Genomic DNA, 26,636 nt, shown 5'->3' on the forward strand with positions numbered 1-26,636 from the left:
ATACATAGTACATACATAAATTTGTTTAAGAATATTTGTTTATATGAAATAAAAATGTATAATTAATTTAAATAGGCATATTTTTTGTATACATATATATATATATTCTAAGTTCAAATTTTGACGGGAAATGGACCTACAATCTTATTATATTCAAATAATACCATAAATCATAATGAGATTTTGTGTAGATTTATAAATATATACAGTCCGCCATGTACTTATCGCAAACGAAAATATTTTACGTGTATTTGTGCCGGTGTACCGTCATTTGATCGCGCGTCAATTCGTCGCTTATCGATGTTGGCGATAATTATTTGGCAATATCCTATATATAGTTGTATAAGGTTAAGTAATGTATTAACAATTTAATATAAAATTCAATATTTAATAATTAGTAATAATTGGTATTTTTAATACTGAAATTATTATAATTTAATTTAGGTACATATAATGAGTACCTGCATGTAACAACTAAAACATTAATTATTTATAAAAATTAAAATTAAATATAGAAAAAAAACGAAACTTAATTTAAAAAAATTAATTACTAGGTAAAATACCTAATAAAATTTAATTTATTGGATGATTATCAACATTTGAAACGAATTTTGAACATACTTCTAAGAGTCATCTATTTGATAGATCCTTATACTTTTTTTTGTGGGGGGGGCATATCCAGCAAGTAGGTAATTGTTCTGATATAATTATATTCAAATTCTCTTCTTTTTGCAGACAATCTATACATTTTCAGATGATTGGTCTCGTAGAACTTAAATTGCTGAAAATCTATTGTACCAGTCCTCTATTTTGTTATTTGTTCTAGGTAATTACTTTAATACGATCAAAACAGTTTCAGATTTCAATTGGAAACAATTTAGGTACTCATTATAATGTAAATTAAATTATAATAATTTCAATGTTAAAAAAACTAATTATTACTAATTATTAAATATTGAATTTTATATTAAATTGTTAATACATTACTTAACCTTATACAACTATATAGCCAAATAATTATCGCCAACATCAATAAGCGACGAATTGACGCGTGACTAAATGTCGTACGCGTCTAATTGTTGTGCGTCCAAATGATTGTGACGAATTGACGCGTGACCAAATGACGTATATCCTTTGTGCCCTATAAATGGTTTTAATAGGCGGAGAAAAGTAGCAGTTTTACACTTCTGCGTTCTGTGCTTGTGTAAAATATGGTAATTATTAATTGTATACCAGACTTCAGAGTTCAGAGTGGTCGTTATATTGATATAATGATACCAATTTGAGAGCATGGACGGAAAGACGCCTTCGTGTCAAGAAATCGTCTAAAAAGAATCCAAAAGGAGTAAGAAATCACTGATGTCAAGTGGATCACATATTTGAGGAAATATAATAATTAATTTCATGTGATTAACTACTCAGAATGGCCGATGACAGGTACTATTGTATTTTAACTATTTATTCGGTGTTTCTATTAGACAATTTATAACACTTGCAACTTTCATCGATCTATGCTGTGTTTGGCGATAGAACGTGTCACAGGTAATCGGTTATACTGCGTATCCCTAATCGACATCACTCAGCCAAAAACTATGGTGAATGCGATGCGAAGAGTAGGCGCATTATTTTGCCGAATAGAGTACAAACAGTATAGTACTATAACACTTTTACATCTGAATATAGATCAGACAGTTCCAAGATCGTATTTAAACATTTGGCGCCTCCGGCATACATCCATGATCAGTATTCTTTAATTTTAAAATCTAACTTATCAATTAATGAATGAGAATCGTTCAATAGTTAAAAAAATTAAATCTTTTTTTAATTAACAAATTATAACATAATAAAACATACACATTTCTTTTTTTTTAATGTAATTTTTTCCAATAATTCAATAACATTTTTCAAATATTTCAATGAATTTTTTTTCCATTACATTTTTAAAATTAATTTTGCTAAAATATTTTGCCACCCCTGAGACGTGCCGCTCCCGGACATGTGCCTACCCGTGCCTCCCCTAAATACGGGCTTGGACAGTTCAGTAGGTATATAATCATTAATCATAATATAAAACTGTATCGTTTTGATCGTCTTCTCGGTGAACGGTCGAGTGTGCAATTCACTCACAGAATATGCACATTTATAATAAAGCAATAATCTACTATGTTCCGTTCTGTGAAAGTATGCAAGTCGTTCGCGCATCCAAATGATAACGTTCTGCAGTTTCCCGCCACCATGCAAGAGCGCCCTATGTCATGTTGATGGGAGGAGGGTGCTTAAACTGTTACGTTTTTTGTGCCAACTTACGTTATTATTGTTAGTGTTATTTTTGTTTTTGATAGAATTCTATCACCGAACGAAGTATAATACTCGTATATTAAATTATAGTGTATGAATTACAGTGCCGGATTGGGACCCAGAAACTTACCGAGCACAATAATTTTACCGGCCCAGTTAATTTAGCTAGATTTTTAGCAAGCGGTCCATGTATCAAAATAATCTTGTGGCCCACCGCGCTTTGCGCGGTAGCTCGCCGGCCCAATCCGGGCCTGATGAATATAAGACATATAAATAAAAATTAAATACTATTTAGTCTTAAAAAAATAAGAAATAATAAACATTTATAGGTATGATATTGTTAAACTATTTAATCTTTTCTTGTCTTTTTTGTATGTACTAATCCAAACGAGCAAACATCTTTAAAATAAACTATACAAGAAGACAGATGAGAGCTAGAGAAGAGAACCCCATATAACTCCCCTCAAATATATGTTACGGTCCAAGTGGATAAATGGCCATTGTAATACAATTCCCGAACATTGTATACAATGTCTAAGATATTTGGGTGAAGTAAATAATACATATGTAAGTCCCATGTAGACTAGTCATTGTACACAATGGCCAGTAGTGGTAAGTACATATATAAATACATATATATTATTGACGTATATAATTTTATTTGATTTGATTAGTAGAAGAAGAATGTTTTATTTATATTAATTTTTATTGAATATTGAAACTATTTATTTTTACTAGTATTGCCATTGTGGCATTTAAAGTTGCATTAAATTACTGTAGCTTTACATTTTCATATTCTTGTTTCAAATTTTTGGTTACAAGTACCTACAGCGGTCATAGTCAGTTGCGGCGCCAGGATTTTTTACTAGGTAGGGCCAATGCGAGGCCAACAATTATAAGGTAGATCCACAAAAAATTAAAAATAAATATATTATAATGTCTAAGGTTAGGCCAGTGGTAGGGCCAGGAATTTTTAAGTAGAGCCAGAGCCCTACCTTACCCGTCCCTGATAATTAATAAGAAATAATTTCTTTAAATTATATAAAGTCATAATTAATTTAATGGAAAATTTACTATTTTTCAAGAATTGTCAGCTGCGTTAATTTAATGAAATCAATAACCTGAATATAATGAATTGATTTCATTGGATCAAAATTATACTAGTTTTTCATTGATTTAACATGCGTTTTTCATTAATTAAATGAAATTTTTCTCTGAGTGTGGTCAATGATCATAGTTATAGAATATAACACATAAGATAACTATATTCACATTGCCCACGCCAGTATTATTCAGTTTAGTATTGTTTACTACAACAGTACAATATTGTATACAGTGACTAGTCTATATACTTACATCTGTATTATTTACTTTGCCTAAGCATCTTGGACATTGTATACAATGTCCGGGCCTTGTATTACAATGAATGATTTATCCACTTGGACCGTAACATACAGGGTGTCCCACGGAGATTTGTCTAATGTAATAATGAAATCACTTTTGTTCTAATCAATATTTTTATAAAATTTCTTTTAAATATAATTCATAGTCACTTGCATTACATTTTTAGAATACAGTTTTTATTTTTTATTTTTTAATGCCGAAAATAAAAAACTTAAAAATTGATTAAAAAAATTTCCAAAATATTTAAAATAGCCAATTTGTAAATCTGATAAAAAAAAAATTTAGATGGTAAAAACATTTATATGGCTGATTTTTTACAATTTTAAACTAGTTGTGTTAGAAATATCATAATTTCAAAAAATATAATTTTTATTTAAAAATATTTTATATGAACATTTTTAAATAGGTGCACGTTAAAATCTAACTATTTTTTTTATTGTTTTACATAAACTAGATCGTAATTTACTTAACGAGAATATTGAGATTTAAAAAAATTGTAAAAAATCAACTACTCGACTTAAATAAATGTTTTTATCATCGATGATTTTTTTTATCATTTTTTTAGTTTTTTATTTTCAGTATTAAACAATAAAAATTGTAAACTAAAAATGTAGCGTAGTCTATGAATTATATTTAAAAGAATTTTTTTTTAAAATATTGATTAGAACAAGTTATTTAATTTGTCAGATCTTCGTGGGACTCCGTATACGTACATATATCCATATATACATTATTTTGTATTATAGTTAAAGTCCAAAGATTGTAATAACATTATATAAAAAATAGTGTGGCTCGTAATGTTATTGAGTTGTTAACACACCAAACAGGACGATTAGTATTACAATTAATTACACAATAAACATACATACGAGTTATTACATATAATATATTTTAAAATTATGAATAAAGTATAATATTATATAATGATACATTTAATAAGTAAACCATTGAATAATTAAGGATAGGTACATTTAAAAGCATACAAAAGGTAAACCGGTCAATATGAATATACACGGTGTATCAATGTATCATAGATATATGACAATTTTACATAAAAAATTACTTTTGAATGTGTCAGATCATTGTGATATACTGTATATCAGATTATTTTCTCAAAATTGTGTCAATCATTTTGGTTATTACATATTATTTGCACACAATATACAATTGTAAGTTAGGTATTTTAAATTTAGTAAATGTATACTTAATATAAATCATTAACTAGTATCATATATTAATACAATAATACCTTAAAATTGTATATATATGTTATATGTAATTTTATCATCTTAAATTTAAAAATAAATTATAAATGTCACATCCATTTTATTTAATAAATTGTTTTGAATACAATACTAATGATTGATTTTGTTTACTTTACATAATCTGAGAATTTTTTTTGTATAAAGAGTATAGTGTTTTAACATTATTAAATTGTTTGCATTTATTGTAAGCAGTAAACCTGTTCATTATTCTTTTAGAATGATAAAAGGTCTAAAACTGAGTACTTAATAACTAGGGCTGTGAATTTAATGCACTAAAAAACCTTAAAAAATGCATTTAAAATGTCAAAAAAATACAATAAAATATGCACTTAAAATGCAAAAATTAGTATATTAGTATATTATATGCATAAAAATGTATTTATTTAATAAAAAAAAAATTTTAAAAAAAGTTAATTTTATTTGAATTTTGATTTTGAAGTTGATTGATTCTTAATAATGCTTTTTCACCTGAAACGGTTGAAACATTTTTTAAAAGGCTTTTAAAGATGTTAATTGACAATATTTAACTAAAAAAAAAAAACATACTGAAAAATGAACTTAAAAAAGAAAAATATGACCTAAAACGGCAAAAAATAACCTAAAAAATTAAAAACATCAAAAAATGCAAAATAAGTTTCATAAATGGATTTGTTATTACATAATTCAAATTATGTACTAACAAAGCTACATTTCACAATTACTAAAATGAAATGCACTTTCCTACAAATTCACAGCTCTATTAATAACATACAAAATATGATTTAAATAAAATTAATTATTATTTATTTATTAATATATTATTATTTATTTGTATTTTAATGACCATTTGGCATTTAGTATTAATAAATATAGAATCAGAACAGAACAATATACTGAACGGATGTAACATATTTGAATATTGTATAATGTAAGTATATAGATTGTAGCAATAATTTCTTTTGAAATATTTTTTACAGTAATATTATAAAGTATAAATGATTAATCAACAATTAACAATATTTAATAGAAAATAAATGTATAATATTATTCAAATTGATTTTATTATCTATGGACACAACTATAAATAAAACCATTTTAGAAATTAAGAAGAATGACAGTGGAAAAGGGATAGATTTTGCAATCTAATAGTTTTAGGTTTTAAACATATAGTTTATATTAAATATTAAAGTATTTGTATCTTATTTTTATGTAGGTATAAATCATCAACCTAGATTATAGGTGACACGATGTATAAAAACAAATTAAATCAAATGACCAATAGATAAAAACGAAAATAAAATCATAAGTATACTTTAAAATCCTACTATATAGTTTGTTTCCCAGTTTATTATAATAATAATAATAAAAAATAAAAATGTTAGTAAAATTCTTGGAAAATGATGGAACGCGTTAGTATTTTTTTAAAAGGTATGAATTATAAATGCTGTCATTCCTCCCAAAGTTAAATGGTTACTGTTAAAATAAAATAAAAACCTTAATTTAATTGAAGTACATAATGCATTTAAAACTCAATATATGAACTGATGGGGGGACTGGAGCATATAACATTTCAAGGAGCAAAATCTGAAATTCTTTATTATGAAACAATTATTTTGGTGGTGTTAATATTTGAGATTTAAATATAGTGTATGAAATCTTTTATCACATTATTCATAACTATTGATCATTACTGTAATAGGTACAAGTTTTTTGCTGGTCTAGGAAATAAATTTTTATTTATCATGGGCATATAAAATAATTTAGTAAAAATTTTATAAAAGGATATAGATTCAAATTCAATTATTTGATTATGATTTATAACTTACAGATATATTAAATTTAATCTTGATATATTTAAGCGGAAGGAATCATATAAATTGTTTATTTTTCACATACTATTGTATTTAATTTTTTAGTAACAAAATACATTTATTTGAATTATGAAAGATTAAACATGTTAATTTCGTGAAGGATTCAAATTTGTTAATATAATTAAATTATGAATATGTTATAAAAGTATATAATTAATACAGTCAAAGGAGATAAGTTTAACCAAATATTTATCTTGCTCCAGCCCTTTAAATAAGCACTACAGTGACAATCATCAGGTACAGTAATTATATACTTTAACATTTAGAGAATAACGAATAACATTTCATGTATAACAAACAATAAAATATTTACGACAGTAGTGTATTGACAATTTCTTGCAGGGTTCAGAATGTATCATCATAATATAATGAAATTCTATTCTTATTTGAAAGCAGCCAATAATTATGAACCCAATAATAATGGGATGAAAAAAAATGACAGATTTATCTAAGTCATTTGTCATTGTAAATACACCACTGATTTTTTATAGGTTAACATACTATGAATCAACTTAAATACTAATATACAATATAATTGTAATTGTAATGAGTATAATAAATAAATTAATAATTAATAAATAAGTAAGCCTTATGTATATATAATTATATATTATATGAAATATTAAATTTAACTAATTTAACATAAAATAATTGAGTGATGTGGGTACATGAGGTAGATAGACACTGCAAGCTGTGATTTTTTTTAATGTAAATCAGTCAACATTTTAAAATATTTAATTATTAAAATTTAAAATAATATTTTTGATCTGCTTAAGATAATTCAATTTATGGTAACAGTGGTAACACAATTATTAATGTTATTAAATTATAAATGTTTGTTTCAAAATAAATGAAAGAGAAGACTTAAATGGTGAGTATACAGCTGCATATTTATTATGATGTTTATCATAATTTTTTTTATTTTTAGAGTTCTACTTAATTTTTTTACTTTAGATCTACATCCTATTGATACTACATGTATATCATAATCAAGCAACACTAGACAATATTATACTTCTTAGTTCTTATTTAAGAACCTTCCAATTCAATGACTTTACTTTTTATAGCTGATTTTTTATAATTCATGCTCCATATTGGTGACTTATTGTTTAAAACTTCATTATACAATAAATCCATGTATCTAAGATAATAAAATTATATTAAATATTGTTATTCAACTTTTAATGTTCATAGTAAATTACTTGGGCAAATAGTCCAAGCAAAATAATTTTGTATGGTCTGTCCACATTATGTTTTGTTTGTAACACCAAACTTGAAATTGACTTTGGAATGATTTCAGAGTATATTTCAAGACATCGCGACCAAAAATCTTAGAAGGTTTGTATCGTGGGGAAACTGAATGGACTAATCTGGGCACACAACAATACATCATATATCTATAAACAAAACATTACATATTATTCAAATGCGCATTTGATATTATTATACATACAGTCCATACAGACAATTCACTGTGTAGTATGCATACCTACCTACGATAATAGTATGTATAATTATTTGAGTATTCGCGAGGATTACTATACGGTAATCGGTTAGGAAGTAACCACATCCATGTATCAAAATATCTGAGTACAAATTTGGTGATTATAAGTGCATCTTTCAATTTCTAAAACACAATACAAAGTAATATTATTAAATAATATGTTATTAGTTTCTTAATAATTTTAAAATATCCATTTTGTAAATCGGTATTGTGTTGTTTTTAATATTATTATTTATAATAAAAACTAAGATTAGTCCTAGCTGTAGATAATTTTATTGTATATGATAACAATTTTAAAATTAATGAATTTATCATCTAATTTAATACTTTTAAAATATTTTACATTTTTGTGTTTTGAGTGGAGCAATGAAGCTATTTATTTTACAATAATTTTTTATGACAATTAAAAGAATTGTTTTTATAAATTCAATTGAAAGAAAACTGTTCAAACTTTTAGTTATTTTTGATAAAAATATAAATTTAGGCAAGAAGCCATTTCAGTATAAATCAAGATTCACTCAGATTTCAATTGCTTGTAAGTTATGAGTGTTATAACACATCACATTTTTTTAAGGAAATTTATATCTACTTCGGTTATGTTTGATTAAGCTATTGTTTTTCTTTTTGCAGCATATTTTGTGAAATGAATAAGACCATTACAACTATGATTATACTGATTAGCCAGCTTTTGAAAATTTTTAGGGATGGGCCGATACTACATTTTACCGATATTCAATATTCCGATACATGTTAGGTACCGATAAGTAAAAAACTAATGGTATTGCTTAATGCTGATGGCATTCGTGTTTTCTCTTAAGGTGCTGTAATTCTTATTAATTATTATTAATACTAATGATATTCAATAAGTATAAATAAATATTTATAAAATATTTAAATAAACAAAAACAAAGCGAATAGTTAGTAACACGGGCAATTTTTTTCAAATGAATAAAATTAGGTACATAATATGATTTATAAATAATATTGCTATATCTCTTCATGTTTTGAAGTAAGTAATTTGTTTTATTAGTAAGTATATTTATTTAATACCAAACTTACCAAAATACTATCTTTACTACTAAACATATGCATACAAAAGTTAATCAAAATTTGATGTATGCTAGTATTTTCAAATGGTGGATTCCCATAAATTGTATTAATATTAGGTGCAATAAATGGATTACGGCGGACATTTTTAGTTAATACCTAAAACATAAGTTAATAAAATTAGTTATTAAGTTAAGCGTATTTATTATGAAAACTTACAGTACAAATTGATTCAAAAATTTCTTCTAACACAATAACTCTCTCTATCTTGGGATTTTTAGTTACAGTTTGTATTGTTCCTTTTATATTAATGATATCAAATATTTGTTTTACTAGTAAAGTAAACTCTTTCGTCGAAGCGGATACTATATGAAGTACATGTTCAGCTAAACAAAATATAAATCACAAATAAACTTGATTAAATAAATAATAAATACATGTATAATATATTTATGCAACAGTAAATAAAGTAATAATTAAGATACCTATTATGTATATTACATATTTTGTGTATAATTAATTTTTAATTTTGTATTTTGGTTATATATTTGAAATTTATTATAAATATTCATACTCGTAAAACGTTTAATTCTGGGCTTAATTATTATTAATCATAGACGGACCCAGAGTTTTACATTTGAGTGTGCACTTGTTTACTAATAAATAGTATAACCAATTGTATAATATTTACCATATGACTATTGACGATATTGTCTATATACAATATACTATATTGATATGTATTATGTAATAAATAAGTATTGATTAAAATAATGTATTGTTTAATTTTATAATATATTAATTTATATTAATATTTAAAATATCCGTCGTTGTACACAAAGTTAACGATAATGTTTTATGGCTACCTAGTGTCTCTTGAGTTGTTTGAATTATGAAATAAAAAATACTAAAAGTATTATTTTGTTAATCATTGCACGGCGTCAGTTTTCGAGAAAAGACAATATTTTTCGCTAAAAATTGTTACCACCACTATTAAACCACTATTAGAACAACGTTTTTGCGTTGACGACAATAACATTAAATATAATTTAACAATAACGATAAACAAGTACATGTACTATGTAGTATGTACCTAAACCGGCTAAACCATGTAGTGATTTAAATTTTAAACATCCAGGTTTCGTTAATAAATAATAATGTAAAATAACGATTGCTATAAAAATACATGTAATTATTATTTCGGACTTTTCTAAACACTTGCAGTTTTTTACTTAAGAGGTCGTCGCATCCCGCATGTGTTGTATCCGTCTTACTCACGTACGACATAGACAAAACTCGTTTACGCAGTCTGAGTATAACTCGCTCAATTTTGGTTCTAGAGTAAATATACCTATTATAAAATTAAAAGATAATAATATTTTGGAGAGCAAGATGCTGATTTTTTTCATTATTCACAATACAACGTTCATTATAATCGTTTAGAATTGGCGAAAATTTCAAAATTTTGATTTTTTTAAGAAAACCTCCAAAATATTATTATCTTTTAATTTTATAATAGGTATATTATTTACTCTAGAACCAAAATTGAGCGAGTTATACTCAGACTGCGTAAACGAGTTTTGTCTATGTCGTATGTGTGTAAGACAGATACAACACATGCGGGCGTGACGTCATCTAAAAAAAAACTAAAATTTAATTAATGTGAATGTTTATTATTAATTGTTATTATTTAATTTTTAGATTCTGAACGGAGTGATGAATGTATTGATTTTACAATGATGTGTGTTATTTATTTATTTATTTTTATTTTTGTGTCTGTTATCACGTTTTAGAGTAGTAATAATAGTGCTTTGATTATTAACTTCAGCCCCTCTTTGTAAAGGAAAATTCATCTAGTTAGTACTTTGAGGGGGCTCAAAAGTAAAAAACGTTCAGTAGTTAAATGCTTAAAACCCTAAGGAAGTAACGGAAAACGGGAATTTTTACGCATAACCAGTTTTTGACAAAATGGATTTTTTATTTTACTGTAACTCAAAAACGAATCATTGTAAATACTTGAAATTTTCACCAAATGTTTATATTAGCGATACTTATTTACGATTAAATTCAAAATATTTTGACTTTTTTTAAGCTATTAATGAGGGGTGGAAATCCAAAACGTACTATTGCCAAAATTGACAAAAACGAGTTAGATATCGATTCTTAAAAAAAAACGTCGACAAATCGATTGGTGTTGTCAGAATAGACCAAAAGGTACTATTTCCCGGTCAAATCAGCTGTTAAAAATGACTGCCTAATCCAAAACGAACCTTTTCCATGCATACAAATTATATTTAGATAATCGAAACGTACTTTTTCCAGTTTTATGCCTAAACGTAGTATCGCTCATGTTAAAAGAATAGGCACCAATCATTAATTATACCAAAACGAACTATTTCCATAAATTATTCAAAAACTTACTTTTTTTATATGTTATGTCAAAACGTACTTATTGCCCATGCCCCATGTTGTAGGTATAGGGAAATAAAATAGTTAATCCAAAACGTACTAAAATATAATTTCAAATATATAATATTAAGTTATTATCACAATCATTAGTTTGAAATTAAATTAAAAATATAATCCTAGATTATTAAACACATTTGAGTCGTTTTTAATAGATATAATATATTATTAAATAATTTAAAAAAACTTCCTTGTCTTCAAAATGACTTCTATTTTATGAAGGTGAAGTTACTAGAGTTGGTGTCATAAAACGGTTTAAAAATCTTCATAATATCGGTTAAGACGATTTGCCAAATCAAAACCATGTTAAGTTAGAAAAAAAGGAAGATGTATTCAAATTAAATACATTTTTTAAAATAGGTACCAATAGTTACAGAGGAATTGTAAAATGATATCTTTCAAAATGTAAATAATAATAATATTGAAAATGACGAAGGCAGGGTTTTTGAAGAAGACCCTTATTAAATAAGAATTTTTATTATTTTTATTGTATTTATTATTTAAGAATTAATAATAAATTAAATTTGCTGAATCACAATATGATTAACTGTACTTTATATACTTTTCAGGAGATGCAAAAAAGTAAAAACCATTTAAATATGTATACTAAAACTATAGTCATTGATTGAAATATCTACTTATTATTCAGAAACTTAAGATCAATATTATTGTAATTTAATATCATATGAGTTATTAACTACCAAAATTGGAGATACAATATTGAAATTAAGTATTTACGTGTCATATATTAAGCATATTATTTTAGAATGATCATAAAAAACGTTAAAATTTAAAAACAATAAAATAATTAATAATACTTTTATTTTGAAAAAAAAAACACATTTTGGAGTACATTTTAATAGGTTTTCCAAAACGAACTATTTTCATAAAATTTTCCAAAACGTACTATTTCCATTAAATTAATGGAAAAGGTACATTTTGGATTATTCTACATTTTAATATGACAAAAAAATAGGGCTTATACTTAAAAAATGATTTTTTTTAATCGCTTTAACTCATTATACTTTACATTTTAGAGATTCAGTTATTTGACATTGGTATCAAGGAGATACAGAAAATAGATTCTCCTGAAAAATCAGTATTTTGGCAATACATTTTGGATTTCCACCCCTCAATTTTATAGACAATTGAAATTTTTAATTTTTTTTCTTGAAATGCCGATAAAAAAAAATTGACTTTCCAAAAATCTTTAAAATTCAATACAATGTTTATTATAAGTTGTACTTATCGTAATAAAAAAAAATCAAAAATCTTTGGACACAATTTTTGTTTATAAGCATTTTAAGTTCAAATGTTTACGAAATATGTTAAAATCGCGAAAATTTGCAGGAATTCATAAAATTTTTGTGATTTATACCTAAGATTAAAAAACCCAATACAAGGTTTTCCATAAGTTTTCCTTCAAATAACTATAAAAAAAAGACTCCAGCGTCAATATAGTAAACATTTTATGAGCACAAAAAATTTAATTTTTTACGAAATCGAGTTAAATAATGATACATATATTACAATTTAAATATAGGTAATAATATAATATATCCTACTAATTACCCTAGACTGACTAATCATCTCCGTCCAGAATCGTTTTTTTTATACAATAATACCTGTCATTGCATTCAAATATAACACATCCATTATAGTGACCTATACTCTCCCTCCATCTCTACTATACAGCAGAGGGGGAGTAGTAAGTTCTTACACGAGAGTAGCAAGTAAACAATTACATACGTTAGTTCCTACTCGGACATATGTAAGTTCCTACATGGTAAAAACCAGGTACGTATGTTAGTTCCTACACGGCGGAAAAAATTTAAATATGTATTTATGAATTTTCAAAAATAAATATATGATGATAAAAAAATATAATAAAAATTGCATAGTGCATTGACACAAATAAATATAATATAATAATAAGAAAAAACCGTAGTTCGAACTTATTGAGACATTCTGTACTAAAATACATTGAAGACTTCAATTTGAAGTGCCACAGCACAAACAGGCGCTATCAATGTAATGTATAAATATATAATAATTTCAATTTGTTATTAAAACTTTATACGCTGATAGGTATAGCCAACTAATATACATGCAAATATATTTCATTTAAAGTAAAACGTATACGAAATTACGAAAAAATACGACAAGCTACAAGCAGATCATCATATTATTATATTATATTTATTTGTGACAATGCGCTATGCGATTTTTATTATATTTTTTAATCATCGTATATTTATTTTTGGAAATTTGTATATACATAATATGTACCTTTTTCTATCGTGTAGGAACTAACGTATGTAATTTTTGTACCTGCTACTCTCGTGTAGGAACTTAGATTCACCACCAGCAGAGCGATACCCACTTTCTCACCTTTTTTTCTTTATATTTAGGATGTGCCTTGGCGGCCGTATATAATTTGCGCATCGTCTGTTTACCTGTACCAAAATATCGTACATCATTTGCGCGGGAGTTTACCAATTGCGCTTAAAATGACCTTTTAATATATCAATTGCGCTCTGTCTTTTTTGGATAGACCAATTGCGCTCAGTTGTTTTCAGGGTTTATAATATTATTCTACATTACACCTAATATATAAAAATACTTTTATAAAAATATGTATTTTAAATAGATTTATAGGTACTATAATCAGCTTGTAGCTTGTTGTATTTTCCCGTAATTTCGTATACGTTTTGCTTTTAATTAAGTATATTTGAATGTATATTATATATTAGTTAGCTATATTTAATTGTGTATATACATATGTAACTTTTTCCGCCGTGTAGTAACTTACATATGTCTATGTAAAAATAAGGAACCTAAAATATAAGTAGCGCAATTGGTGTACTGACCTAAAATACAAATATTGTTTTAGGCGCAACTGGTCCATGCCCCATTTGCGCATCAACGCTAATTATCGTTATCGCATTGCCCATTTTATCTGCACCAAATTATCATACATCAAATGCGTATCAACATGCTGAACAATAGAATTGTATAAAAAATAGTTTTTAATTGAAAATGTAACGATTTTTATAAATCATATGTAATAAATAAATCCAAATAATTAAAATAAATTGAATTGTAGTCATAATAATTATACAAATACACATATTGAAATGAACAATTTTGCTGGCACATTACAGTCTTAGTTAAAATATAAATATAATTTGATTAGAAATAAATTGAAAATAAATTGTATGAATAAAAATAAATAAATTAAGCTTTAAAATAAATAATATTATAAATCAATACTGGGTATATTATAATTGTACATGATTAATACTGAATATCTGTACAATATTTGAAAGTTGATGTATACATTTTATATTAACCTCTTGGGTATACACCTATTTTTTAAATTATATTGTTAAATAATATTGATGCAAATGATGTAAGACCTTTTAAACGGCTGATGCGCAAATGATATATAACCCAAAAATCGAACGATGATGCGCAACTGTCTTACAAAAAAGGTCAAAATTAACAATAGCGATGCGCAAATGACAACCGGCGGCTTTGGCACACCCAGTAGCTTGCCTATGTTATTTATTAATGGTGATACTCGTTTGCGCACAGTGTAAAATGTTTTATCTGGAAACTGACAGATCGTTTGCGTATATCGAAAAACGTGAAAATCAGCTAATACAAATTTCGACCCGAAAAACAACAACTCATTTGCGTACAACTATTAAATCTCATTCCCAATATAGACTTATATTGCAACTTGCAGTGCCTAATAATGATACGATTTATCTTAAAAAATTCGATAAGATACACCATACACGTAATCCCAAAAGTTTTTGATTAACTAGTGTACGGTTCTAAACGATTAATGCAAATTTAGGTTGAATATGTGCGTTATTGACGACCACCGGATGTTTCGGTTACGTTTTAAGTCATCATATTACTATATGCCTATTGTTTAGTTAAACATGTGATGACATCGAGACACGAGTTGACAGTGCTTTAGTCATTTTATTTCGTGTAGTATCATAGATATTCAAATATCTATGTACATAGTACATGTATATAATCCTAAGTCTGTAAAAGTAAGAAGGAAAATGTTTGAAAACAATCTTACAAAGCAAGTAAACATTATTTTTGTAAGTTCTTTTGAATTTTAGTAGACTTTAGGTATAGTTAATGTACGCAAACGAGGTCCTACGTTTAGGTCATTTATCGCAGATATTAAAAATTCGTGTGCGCAATTGAGTTGTACATTTGTATGCAAACGAGTCGCAAAATATGTAAAATGTACGCAAACGGGTATCGCCCGTTATTAATGACTAATGACGTAATGAGTACCTATTGATATTAATAAATTTATAATATGTTTTCAAATTGGTATTAATCGAGTTTTTAATGAACTTTAAACATTAAATATCGTCAAACTATAATAATATTCATATTAACAATTAACTATTCCATCAAAATTGAATAATTTAAATTTAAATAAAATTATCGTTATGGAACTATGGATCCAAACCGTTATTTTGTTATTCATAATTAATTTAATTTGATGTAGTTACATATTTTATAGGTACATAAGTTATAATTAACATTTTCAAATCAAAATATTGATATTTCTTTATTTCCTATTTGGTATTATATACCTAGTTATTACTTATACGATTATAAATCGTCGATTAACATTGTGTTACAATATTTAAAATATAGGCAATACATTTAAAAATATACTAAATAATTAATTGTAAAAACAATACTATTCAAAAAGTATTAATTTCTGATTTTTGGCGATAATCTAAAAATAATATCATACCAACTCAGTAAAAATTGTATTTATAAAATTATATGCTTTTAGTGTACTTATTACTTAAAAGTTTATACGATGATGCTATAATACCCATTACCCGCACGTATTGTTTCTATCGTACTAACATGCATTATAACAAATTTGTGTTCAGCAGAACACATTTTATGATATTAGCTTTAATAATATTGGAAATTTACCTATATTATAAAATTTAAAGGTAAGAATATTACCTAGAAAATGACATATGCTTTTATTGATGTTATTATTTTAAGGTTATGAACATTTTAAAATTATAATATTTTACAAAGCTATAACTCACTTTAAAATGATAATATCAATAAAAGCCTATGTCATTTTCTAGGTAATATTCTTACCTTTAAATTCGATAATAGGTAAATTTACTTTAATGTTAAAGCTAACATCACAAAATGTGTTTTGCTGAACCCAAATTTGTTATTATGTATGTTAGTAAGACAGAGACAACACATACGGGTATGGTGTCCTCTTAATTATTAATACATTATATATGAGGTTTTTAGTGGTGAGTTATTTTTTGTTATATCGTTATACTTACACAGTGGATGATTACAACCAGGCCTGACGCAATGACTATTTTTCCATCCATGATTATCACGCTCAATTCCATCAAACATTCCTCCTTTACACTTACAATGATTACTCTGAAATTAAAGTAAAGTATTTAATGAAGACAATAAAATTTAAGAATGTTGTAAGACATGAAATCATTAGAAATGATGTTATCAATCAGATACCTACATATTAATAGGAGGTAGTGGATTAAAAAAAAATATTATGAAAAAATAATATTATAGTTAATGTTTGTTAGCGTGACGGCAGTAGATACAAATTGAAAATTATGATATGCTAATATGTTATGATATCAGTTAGCTAATCAACAAACCATTCGTTTTGTTATTCGGCTGTCGTAGTCGTATTATAATATGACCATAACTTATTTATAATATACCAATTTTTATGTCCCTCAGTGTAGAACTAGATCATCCACTATGTTTTATGTTTTTACACATAAAACAAATTATGCTTCTGCTTCTCCTATGAATAGGATAATATTAATAGCTAATGATTTAAAAATCGATTTATTTAATTTTAATTCCATTGAATCATATAATTATGTAAAAAAACATTTTTAGTATTTAAATATGTTAATTGTTTTATTATTGTATTATTATTATTATTATTATTACTGTGTTATATGTATGTTATTGTATGTTAACGTTCAATTATGAACTATATTAATTTAAATTATTGTAATTGGATCGTTTGATCTGTTGATTAATAAATAAATAAATAAATAAATAATATTGTACAATAAAATGAGAGTATCGTACCTGACAAGGAACAAACTTGGCTACTATCCTCAATATACTCCTGGAATTTTTTTCCTCCAATTTATATCTTTCCGATTTCATTTGCTCGAACAACAGATCATTTGCTTTCCACTCATTGTTCATTATTGTAAGAATGTCCGGCTTTGGTTGTCTGCGGCGGTCCTGTCTTGGGTTATAACAAGGTATAAGAGGTCTACTCAACGCACCACCCATGGTCGTCGTATCTACGAACAATAATATGACGTATTATATTGTATTGAAGTATGCCTACAAATCTACTAGTCGACTACTCCACTATACGCGCTGGTGAACCGATATTAACTAATAGAACGACGTCAAAAAACGATGGACAGTACTACGCTGAACTACTTCCTCTACTGCGGCATTATTATCATTATACAGACAAACTTTCTTTATCTCCGACACAGCTACACTTTATCTCTAGCGCACAGTAACCCTCTCTCCCTCGCGCACGCACTTACTCTCACACTTCGTATATATGTGTCTCTCTCCCTCTCTCGCGTCGCGTGCCTTGAAACAAATGGCCGACACGCATGTGTAGTGCGTACAGATCATACTGTGGCTGCTGCGCGGTACAGTGCTTGCATCCTTGAAACATGACACACCCACCGCGCTTTGGCCGTCTCCTTCGCGGACCAGAACAATGTTGACGCGAAACGCAGATTTGTAAACAGTGGTAACACCGCTGTCTCCGGGATTTTCTCACGACCCTCGATGGACCAGCGATTGATTTATGACTCTCGATAGGAGCGGTGTTTGGTTGGTTGCCTAGTTACGAGGGGGTGCGATTTATTGGCGAACGGGTGAAAAACTGAAAACGAATACACGTAATGACGTATATACCAACGCACAACGTTCACTTTTCTTTAAGAAGAGTACAAACAATAACATATTTATACATAAATTAACTGAATCGTTTTAACGAACTATCTATTGTTAAGAATTTGCAATGTATAACCTTAAAAATAATCATAATTTTACAAGAAATATTTTTTTATTGATTTGCTGATGATTAAATAAAATGTAGAAAGTAATATTATAAATAATAAATTAACTACATAGCTACTCCATAGTCTATACAAATATAATTGTTGTCTAAATACAGTAATAGAGTATAATATCAGAAATAATATATTAATATGTTTTATTATTATATTCTAATAATATGTTAATAAAAGATTATAAATTAGGCATGGATAATCTTGCAAAATAAGTTTTTCGCCCTCTGATCTTACTTAAAAATTAAAAAATTAAAATAAACTCAGTTAAGTAATAAAAAAAATTAATTTTATAAAACAAATCATAAATCAGTTGTTTTGCGTTATTGTATTAGATAACTTTATACTCTTTATAGCAACATATAACCTTACGTAAATCTAACCTTTTTTTAATAATAATATACACTATGCCCACCAAACAAAAACAGATAAAATGTTTTATTTATTAATAGGGCTAATAGGACTTCATACCCTAAAAAATCTTAAAATATGTATGTAATTATGCCCTAAAGAGCCATTAAATATGCTATTAAAATATGCATTAAAAAATAAAAATACTATCATACAATACCTATTCAATAAAATCTTTTTATTTTAATATCTATAAAATTGCCAAAATTATAAATTGTATATTATTATTTTTCTTTTCCAATTTCTTTTCTTTTAATTTCGCTTGTGATGTACCGATAAGTAGCAATACAAGTGATCGGCGAGGAAACACTTATTTTAAAATATTTATTATATATGAATAAAACATCATCACTAATATCTCAAGTCCAGAAATTTATTTAAAATTAAGATTTTCTTTATAAAATTATAAAACTTATATTAAGATATAAATAAATAAATAATTGTCAAAAATGCACCAATAAATTTTTAATATACACTCGTAATGCTATAAAAAAATGTATACTTTACTTAGCTATGTTTATAATGTTTAATGATTTTTTAAAAACATACAAACTCCTATAAATACCTAGCCTTATTTATTAGTTATATTACTTAATTAGGCTCTGGCACATAGGACGCGGGCTGACTGTGTGGTCTCTATAAAATAATACAACCTGATCGCTGTCCGCGGCGGTCTGCGTACCGCGTTCTGTGTGCCCGAGCTTTTTGAACATCGAACTAAAATATTATTATATCTTATCGAATAATAAATATAATATTATTATAATACACCTATAAAGTTATTTCACTATTACCTAAGTGGTTAGGTATAGTACCTATAGTTTTTTTTTTAATTTCTGATTAAATGCTCAACAATATTTTTTTAAATACTTAACAATACCGAAAAAGGTATGAAAATTAAAAAAGTTATGAACACGTCAATTAACAAATGTTAGAATCTTTTGCCGCTTAGAGCATTTGTCCCTTTCGCCCTCCCCTAAATGCGCCACTTATGTTATGAATTGTGTAATGTTTATTCTTAAAATAATATAATTAGTATTTTTAAGAATAGAATATAAACAAATTGTTGTATTTTTTAAATTTATTGAGAATATGATAAAATATTTTGAATATTCATAACATTATTATAACTCATTATAATACAAAAACTTAGTTGAATAACTAGAATAATCAAATGAACGAAAGGATTAATTTACTATAATATTTGGTATTAATTGTGATTCAATACTCGAGTAGGTATAATATATTTGCAATCAAACATTTCAGATTCAGCAAGGACACAAGGTTATGTAAAGACTAAAGACTAAAGATTATAAGTTATCATTATGTATTAATTAATGAATTTAATTTTAATAATATTATGATAATATTTGTTTAAATTATAAATTAATCAATCAAGTACAATGTTCTTTAAAGTTTGGGAACGGTCATTACACTAATTGGAACTGATAAACGATATTATGATGTAGTTGAGCTTGTTAAATATTTTACATTATTATTATTAATGTACCTATAGCAGTGTTCTTTGTTATTTCTCCGTATAGGTATTAAAATATCCATACTATAGTAATTAAGAGATTAAAAACGTTTTGAACACCTGCAGGTACATATTATATTGATTATAGACAATACTCATAATTAATATAAATGAAACAAATCTATTTAGCTATTGCTGAAAAGTATACTAGCTACAAATCTATCAACTAAAACATATTATAAATGTAATCAACAATATGTATACCTTCCCCATTACCTACACTCAGCAGATATTTTTATAAACGTGAAAAATATTTACTATTTATGTAATGAATAAGCTTGTATAGTGAAACCTCTCGTAACGGACATCTCCCAATAACTGTCGGTTTTTCGAGAACGAGGACGTTTTCGATACTTTTTATGGAGAAACCTCTGATTAGTGGATTACCTGTTTTAATTTTAATTTAAAAATAATGACAAAAAGCTGTAAAAATCATGCTTATACTATAGAATAACAATAACAAACTTGTTTAAAAACCCATTTTTTTTCACAAGATTGAATTGTATTTATGTATGTATGTTTTATCTTTTTTATATTTGTATAATTAGGTATGTACTTCTATTATTAAAATATTAAAATTATTATACTATTAAAACATTAAATAATAATATTATAATTTAATTGAACTTCGTGCATATTTTTTCCTTTTACACATTTATCCTTTATGAATATCATACCCCATTTCACCCTCCCCCCTCTCCACCCCTTTGTATTGTATAAGAAATTTCAGTAACCGAAAGTATCCACTATTCGTCTATTCAGTCATTTCAATATAAATGTACGTAGATGAACACAAATTTCTTGAGTAAAAAATAAATTTACTAAATTAGATAACTACAATTACAATCGGACTCTGGTGAAGCCGTGAAGGTGATATGTTAGTCCAGGTCCAGCTAATAAATATGCGTGTTATTCGATCAACAAGTAGGTTAGTTGGTATAATATTGTATTATTATTTTCATATGACATATTTGTAAGCTATAGAAAATAATAATAATAGGTTTCAAATACCAACGAATATAAATTAGTAATACTTAAAATATTAACTATGTGTTATAAAATTATTAATTATGTATGACTGTATTTATTGTTATATTTTACTTAACTTTCAATGAAAGTATAATATGCTATATTATTGCAATATTTTTGTATACACGATATTTTTATTTTTGTGATAATATTGCAGCGATATTTTTACCACGACAATGTTTGCGCGATGCTTTGACATGTAGCCATGTTGAATAATACGCAGTATATAGCTCATCCCTACCACTCTTCTTGTGCAACCTAACTGTGGATTTGGCCACCCATATTATTTGGGTGTAAATCAATACTGTAGCGCCGAAAACTGACACGTGTCTGACCTTTAACCAGCTTCGATATCAGCTCTTACCCGGCCGGATTATGGGTGGTAGGGAGCACGTATTGCGAGCCCACGTAGCTGGTATGTCAAGATAATATAATTATGTTGTCAGCACAACAGTTTTGTATAATTTATAATTTTTATGACGAAAGTAAATATTTTTTAAAGATAAACTAACAAGTGAAAAAATGATAAAAAATTGATACTATACTATAATAATTAAAAATGGGTAAACAGTATACCTGTATCCGATACCATCTATACCAGAACGTGTTTTGGCCATATTTTAAATAATTAATTCCCCGAAAGAAGACGAACGTCGACGACACTCACAACGAGAACAACAACAAAAATACTGTGTTAAATATTGTTTTCATTGGTATAAATATATAATTAAAAAATAAAAATAAATTAAATCAGATTTATTTTTATGTGTAGTATAGATGTACAAGGCAGAAACGTCATTTTTTAGATTGCGGAAAGCATTTATTTGTGTTTTTTAAATCCAATAGTATGTTAATTTGGCTTACTTTTCAAATTGGTTGAGTTGGAAAATGTATAGACTCCAGACAAGGTTGCGGCTTCAGGTTTGCATAAAAATATTATAAGTATTAAAATAATTGAAATAACGTGACTATCGTAGAAAACCAATTGGCGAAGTTTAGACTATAATAAATTGTATTAGAAAACAATATTATTATACACTTTTACTCTTTTTTGGTATACGGCCATATCGGTTGTAATTGTGATCCGCGCACATCAACAATTGTCGTTTTTAATCACCTGTTTAACAACACATTATGCTCGTGTTAATTAAAAACAATAAAAATAAAAAAAATTTATCATTACTGAGGTTTGTATTAAAAATAATGTATTTCACCAAAGGAATTTGACTTTTGCATTGCCGCCGCAAATGATGCGTGTCTAAGTCCCAAAGACATGCGATAAAAGCAGTAGAATTAAAGTAATTATACCATTATGATATAAATTTATATCGGCGTTTAATGACGTCATTTAATTCTCGTAATTAAATCGAGCGAGTATTTTTCATTAACCATAGTTTCACGTTAATAGTTGTAAGTCGTGACTTAACAACATTGTAGTGGTCGTAATCGCTTTTTGAGGCATGCAATTTATCAGCTACCTATGTATATATATTATATATATATAACTTAAAATGTATATTTAATCAATAAGAGTGTTTGTATACAGCAACTTAAATTACTATTTTCTACATCCTTTCTCTGTCTTTACTTTCCTCTGTTGTCCAATTTTGTAGGTTTGACTGTATCCTTCTACCACTGCCTAGGTCATCCTCTCTAGGTCTTTTTCCATTTATTGTTACTATCGTTCAGTGGCATACGGTGGGTGGGTGGGGGGGGCTATAGGCCAAAGTCCTCCCACACATTGCCCGTATTATTATTTTTTGTTTTTATATTTATCCACGATTTAATATAATATTATCTTAAATCGTGTATTTACTTATTTATTACTTTATAGTACAAGCATAGTCCACAGATATCTATCGACTATCATCTATGATTATAACTGAATTGACGTTTTCATAAATTCAAGGATCGTTCAATTAGCCAACATTCTGATACCAGTTTTTTATTACCCATTATTTTTGTTAGTTTTTTCATATGTTTTATGCTTAATATAAGTAAGAAATAAGAAAGCGCAATCCTGTTATAACTGATTAATTATTTATTTTGTAGCCCCTCCCCTTTCATTGAAAATTCCTGCATGTCCCATTTGGCCTCCAGCGGGCTCCAGACATTATTAGCATATTCCAAACGTGAATGCACTTGGTATACGAGTATACATGTTATATATTTGTTTCCAATTGAATAGAGTACTTATTAAATCATGTTCTTTACATTCTTGTTTAGAGACTATTACTATCAAAATTCAATATTGATACGTTGTAAATAGTATAGTCATATTGTGACAACAATATATATATTGACATATCTCAAAGACTAGGAGTATTTACCCATTATAATTTTAAGTATATCTTTTGAATTTGAATAATATCGTAGTTGCAATAAAACATGTTTGGCATAACTATTTTATGATAAAATATATTTCATTATGTGTAGATGCGACAGCAGTTGACAGCACTCTCGTAACACAAACATAGTTGAAGATAAAAGTGCGGTGGCTTAGTTTACGCTTTATAATGATAACCTCACAAAGGTACCGAACAGTTTAAGTTGTGGATATGTCACTAGTTATTAGTTTTATGTACTTGTGTGGGTAGCAGAAACAAATTGCGTCGGTTTAAAAAAATATTTACTTTATTTCTCACGTCACTCAAATTAAATGTATGTACACTATTACACTAATACAAACATAATTGAATAATATTCCACTATTATATTATAGGAATCCGTTTTTTCCTTTACCTTGACAATATAAGTTATAATAATCATATATCGACTATCTTTTACGTAACAAAATATATTATATCTTCCCATTATTTCCTGGTAATATTTAACACTGTCTATATGACTATATAGAATCTGATCTAAAGGTTCACTTCAGTGTTAGTAATTAAAAAAAATCAATTTATATGATCGAAAATAAAACAATGTTATATATAAATTCTGAGGTATTGAATTACCCCTCGTTTTGTTCACGTTAATTAAGTATATAATAATTGTATACGATTTTATTAGTTTTGAATTAGTGATATTATTTTTATCGATAAGAAATGAATTTTTAATATTATTACTTTTCATTGTATTGAACATTTTTGATTTAAAAATTGGCTTTTACTTTTCTCAGTCCAATAACATGCCAAATTCATAAACGCATTGCTTTATTCTATAAAGTTTATAGTCTCTTTCTTCTGAAAAAAGGTACCTATTATTAATATTATTAAAACACAGGTAGCTTGTAGGTAGATGAGTAATAAAACATCGTAATACATTACACACTAGTTGGGTGCTAGGTAAATTGAGTCTGAAACACCTTGTTTGTGGTAAAATTTTTTTCCAGATTTGAATAGGATTTATGGATTTTTCCAAAAGCACATTTTCATTTTCCTTTTCACTTTTACAAGCTTAGGACTATTCGTGTTAACACGCGTGGTTAAAAATGTACTTTTTTAAAAATAATTATTTTAGTTTACAATGTTATACATAAAAATCAAAATGAAGTAGGTATATTTAGAACATACAAATTCAAATCAAATTTCGAACTCAATTTATCTGGACGTTAAAGTTTTTCGGACTCAATTTACTTAGTCCCAATATTCAGCCAATTATTTGGAAAACAGTTTACCATTTGACATTTTCGACTAGTTATGTATGTCCAGAAGAGAACTACGAAAAACGGTCCAGCATGGTATAATTAAATAACAAATACAACAAAATCATACATAAACAAAAAAATTTATATGAACAATAATTTAAAAAAGTATAATAAACGTTTGAAACATTTTTATTCAACTTGTAATACCCGGTGATAAAGTTTTAAATCTATATATAATGTTAGTAACTATAAAAATAATAATTATTATTATCATTACAAATAATTGCATTTATTCTAAAATGTAGATGATATATAGACATGTACCCGTACATCGTGATATTATATTATATCTACATCGTTATTCTCGAGTCAATAATCGATAACTGCATAAAAGTAATTATTATAAAAAATAATATATATCAATGGTTAACATTAACAATTAGGATATTAAGAGCAGGCGGCGAAATGAAACGGCAGTGAAACGGTACAACTAACTTACTAACTGGTTTAAAATTTATTAAATTATAGTTAAAAGTAAGTATACGAATTCTGAATATAGACAATATAATAATAGTTATTTTTATAGTATTATACCCAGAGGACATCGCCACATCGGTGTTGTTTTATTTATTGTACAATCTTTACGTTTTACAATTTTTTTTTATTATTTCAAAACAATAATTAGGTATATTAATGTTTAGGGGTATCTTTATTATCTATATTTAAAATGGTTATAGATGATAGTTATTTATTCTATAATATTCGTTGATTCTAAAAACCGCACAATTTTGGTAGGTTAAAACCGCAAAATTTTAAAAATTGTCGTATCCAAAAACCGCACAGTTATAATTTTGACCCCAAAAAGGTTGATAAACAAAAACGCATATGTGTATGTATAATTAATTATTTATTCTCATTATTCTTATAATTCATCAAAACAAATTTATATATTCAAAAATTTAAATATTAATTTAAAAAAATTTAAAACTTTCAAAGTTTGATTGGTTGAAACCGACTGTCGACGTTATTTAAAAACTTTACACGATCTC

At 26.5% G+C, this 26,636-nt stretch overlaps 1 protein-coding gene across 1 annotated transcript; it reads right to left on the reverse strand.

Annotated features, from left to right (window-relative positions):
* Positions 1-7,681: 7,681 nt before the first annotated feature.
* On the reverse strand, positions 7,682-18,212 carry LOC132928894 (histone acetyltransferase KAT2B-like). Its single transcript, XM_060993839.1, has 7 exons — positions 18,000-18,212; positions 17,204-17,309; positions 9,588-9,754; positions 9,381-9,527; positions 8,311-8,444; positions 8,020-8,214; positions 7,682-7,958 (listed from the first exon to the last, which is right to left on the reverse strand). Exons 1-7 carry the CDS (start codon positions 18,210-18,212, stop codon positions 7,847-7,849), a joined length of 1,074 nt encoding a protein of 357 aa, XP_060849822.1. The 3' UTR covers positions 7,682-7,846.
* Positions 18,213-26,636: the final 8,424 nt, after the last annotated feature.

Source organism: Rhopalosiphum padi, chromosome 4 (assembly GCF_020882245.1).
Source record: "Rhopalosiphum padi isolate XX-2018 chromosome 4, ASM2088224v1, whole genome shotgun sequence".
Lineage (NCBI taxonomy): Eukaryota > Metazoa > Arthropoda > Insecta > Hemiptera > Aphididae > Rhopalosiphum > Rhopalosiphum padi.

Bases quoted from the DNA above. Each gene is read 5' to 3' on its own strand.
- LOC132928894 (XM_060993839.1), bottom strand. From the start codon at position 18,212: ATGGGTGGTGCGTTGAGTAGACCTCTTATACCTTGTTATAACCCAAGA. The intron at 8,445-9,380 runs GTAAGTTTGGTA...ATTGTGTTTTAG, and splicing joins GTAGTAAAGATAGTATTTTG to AAATTGAAAGATGCACTTAT. The intron at 7,959-8,019 runs GTAATTTACTAT...TTATTATCTTAG, and splicing joins TGCTTGGACTATTTGCCCAA to ATACATGGATTTATTGTATA.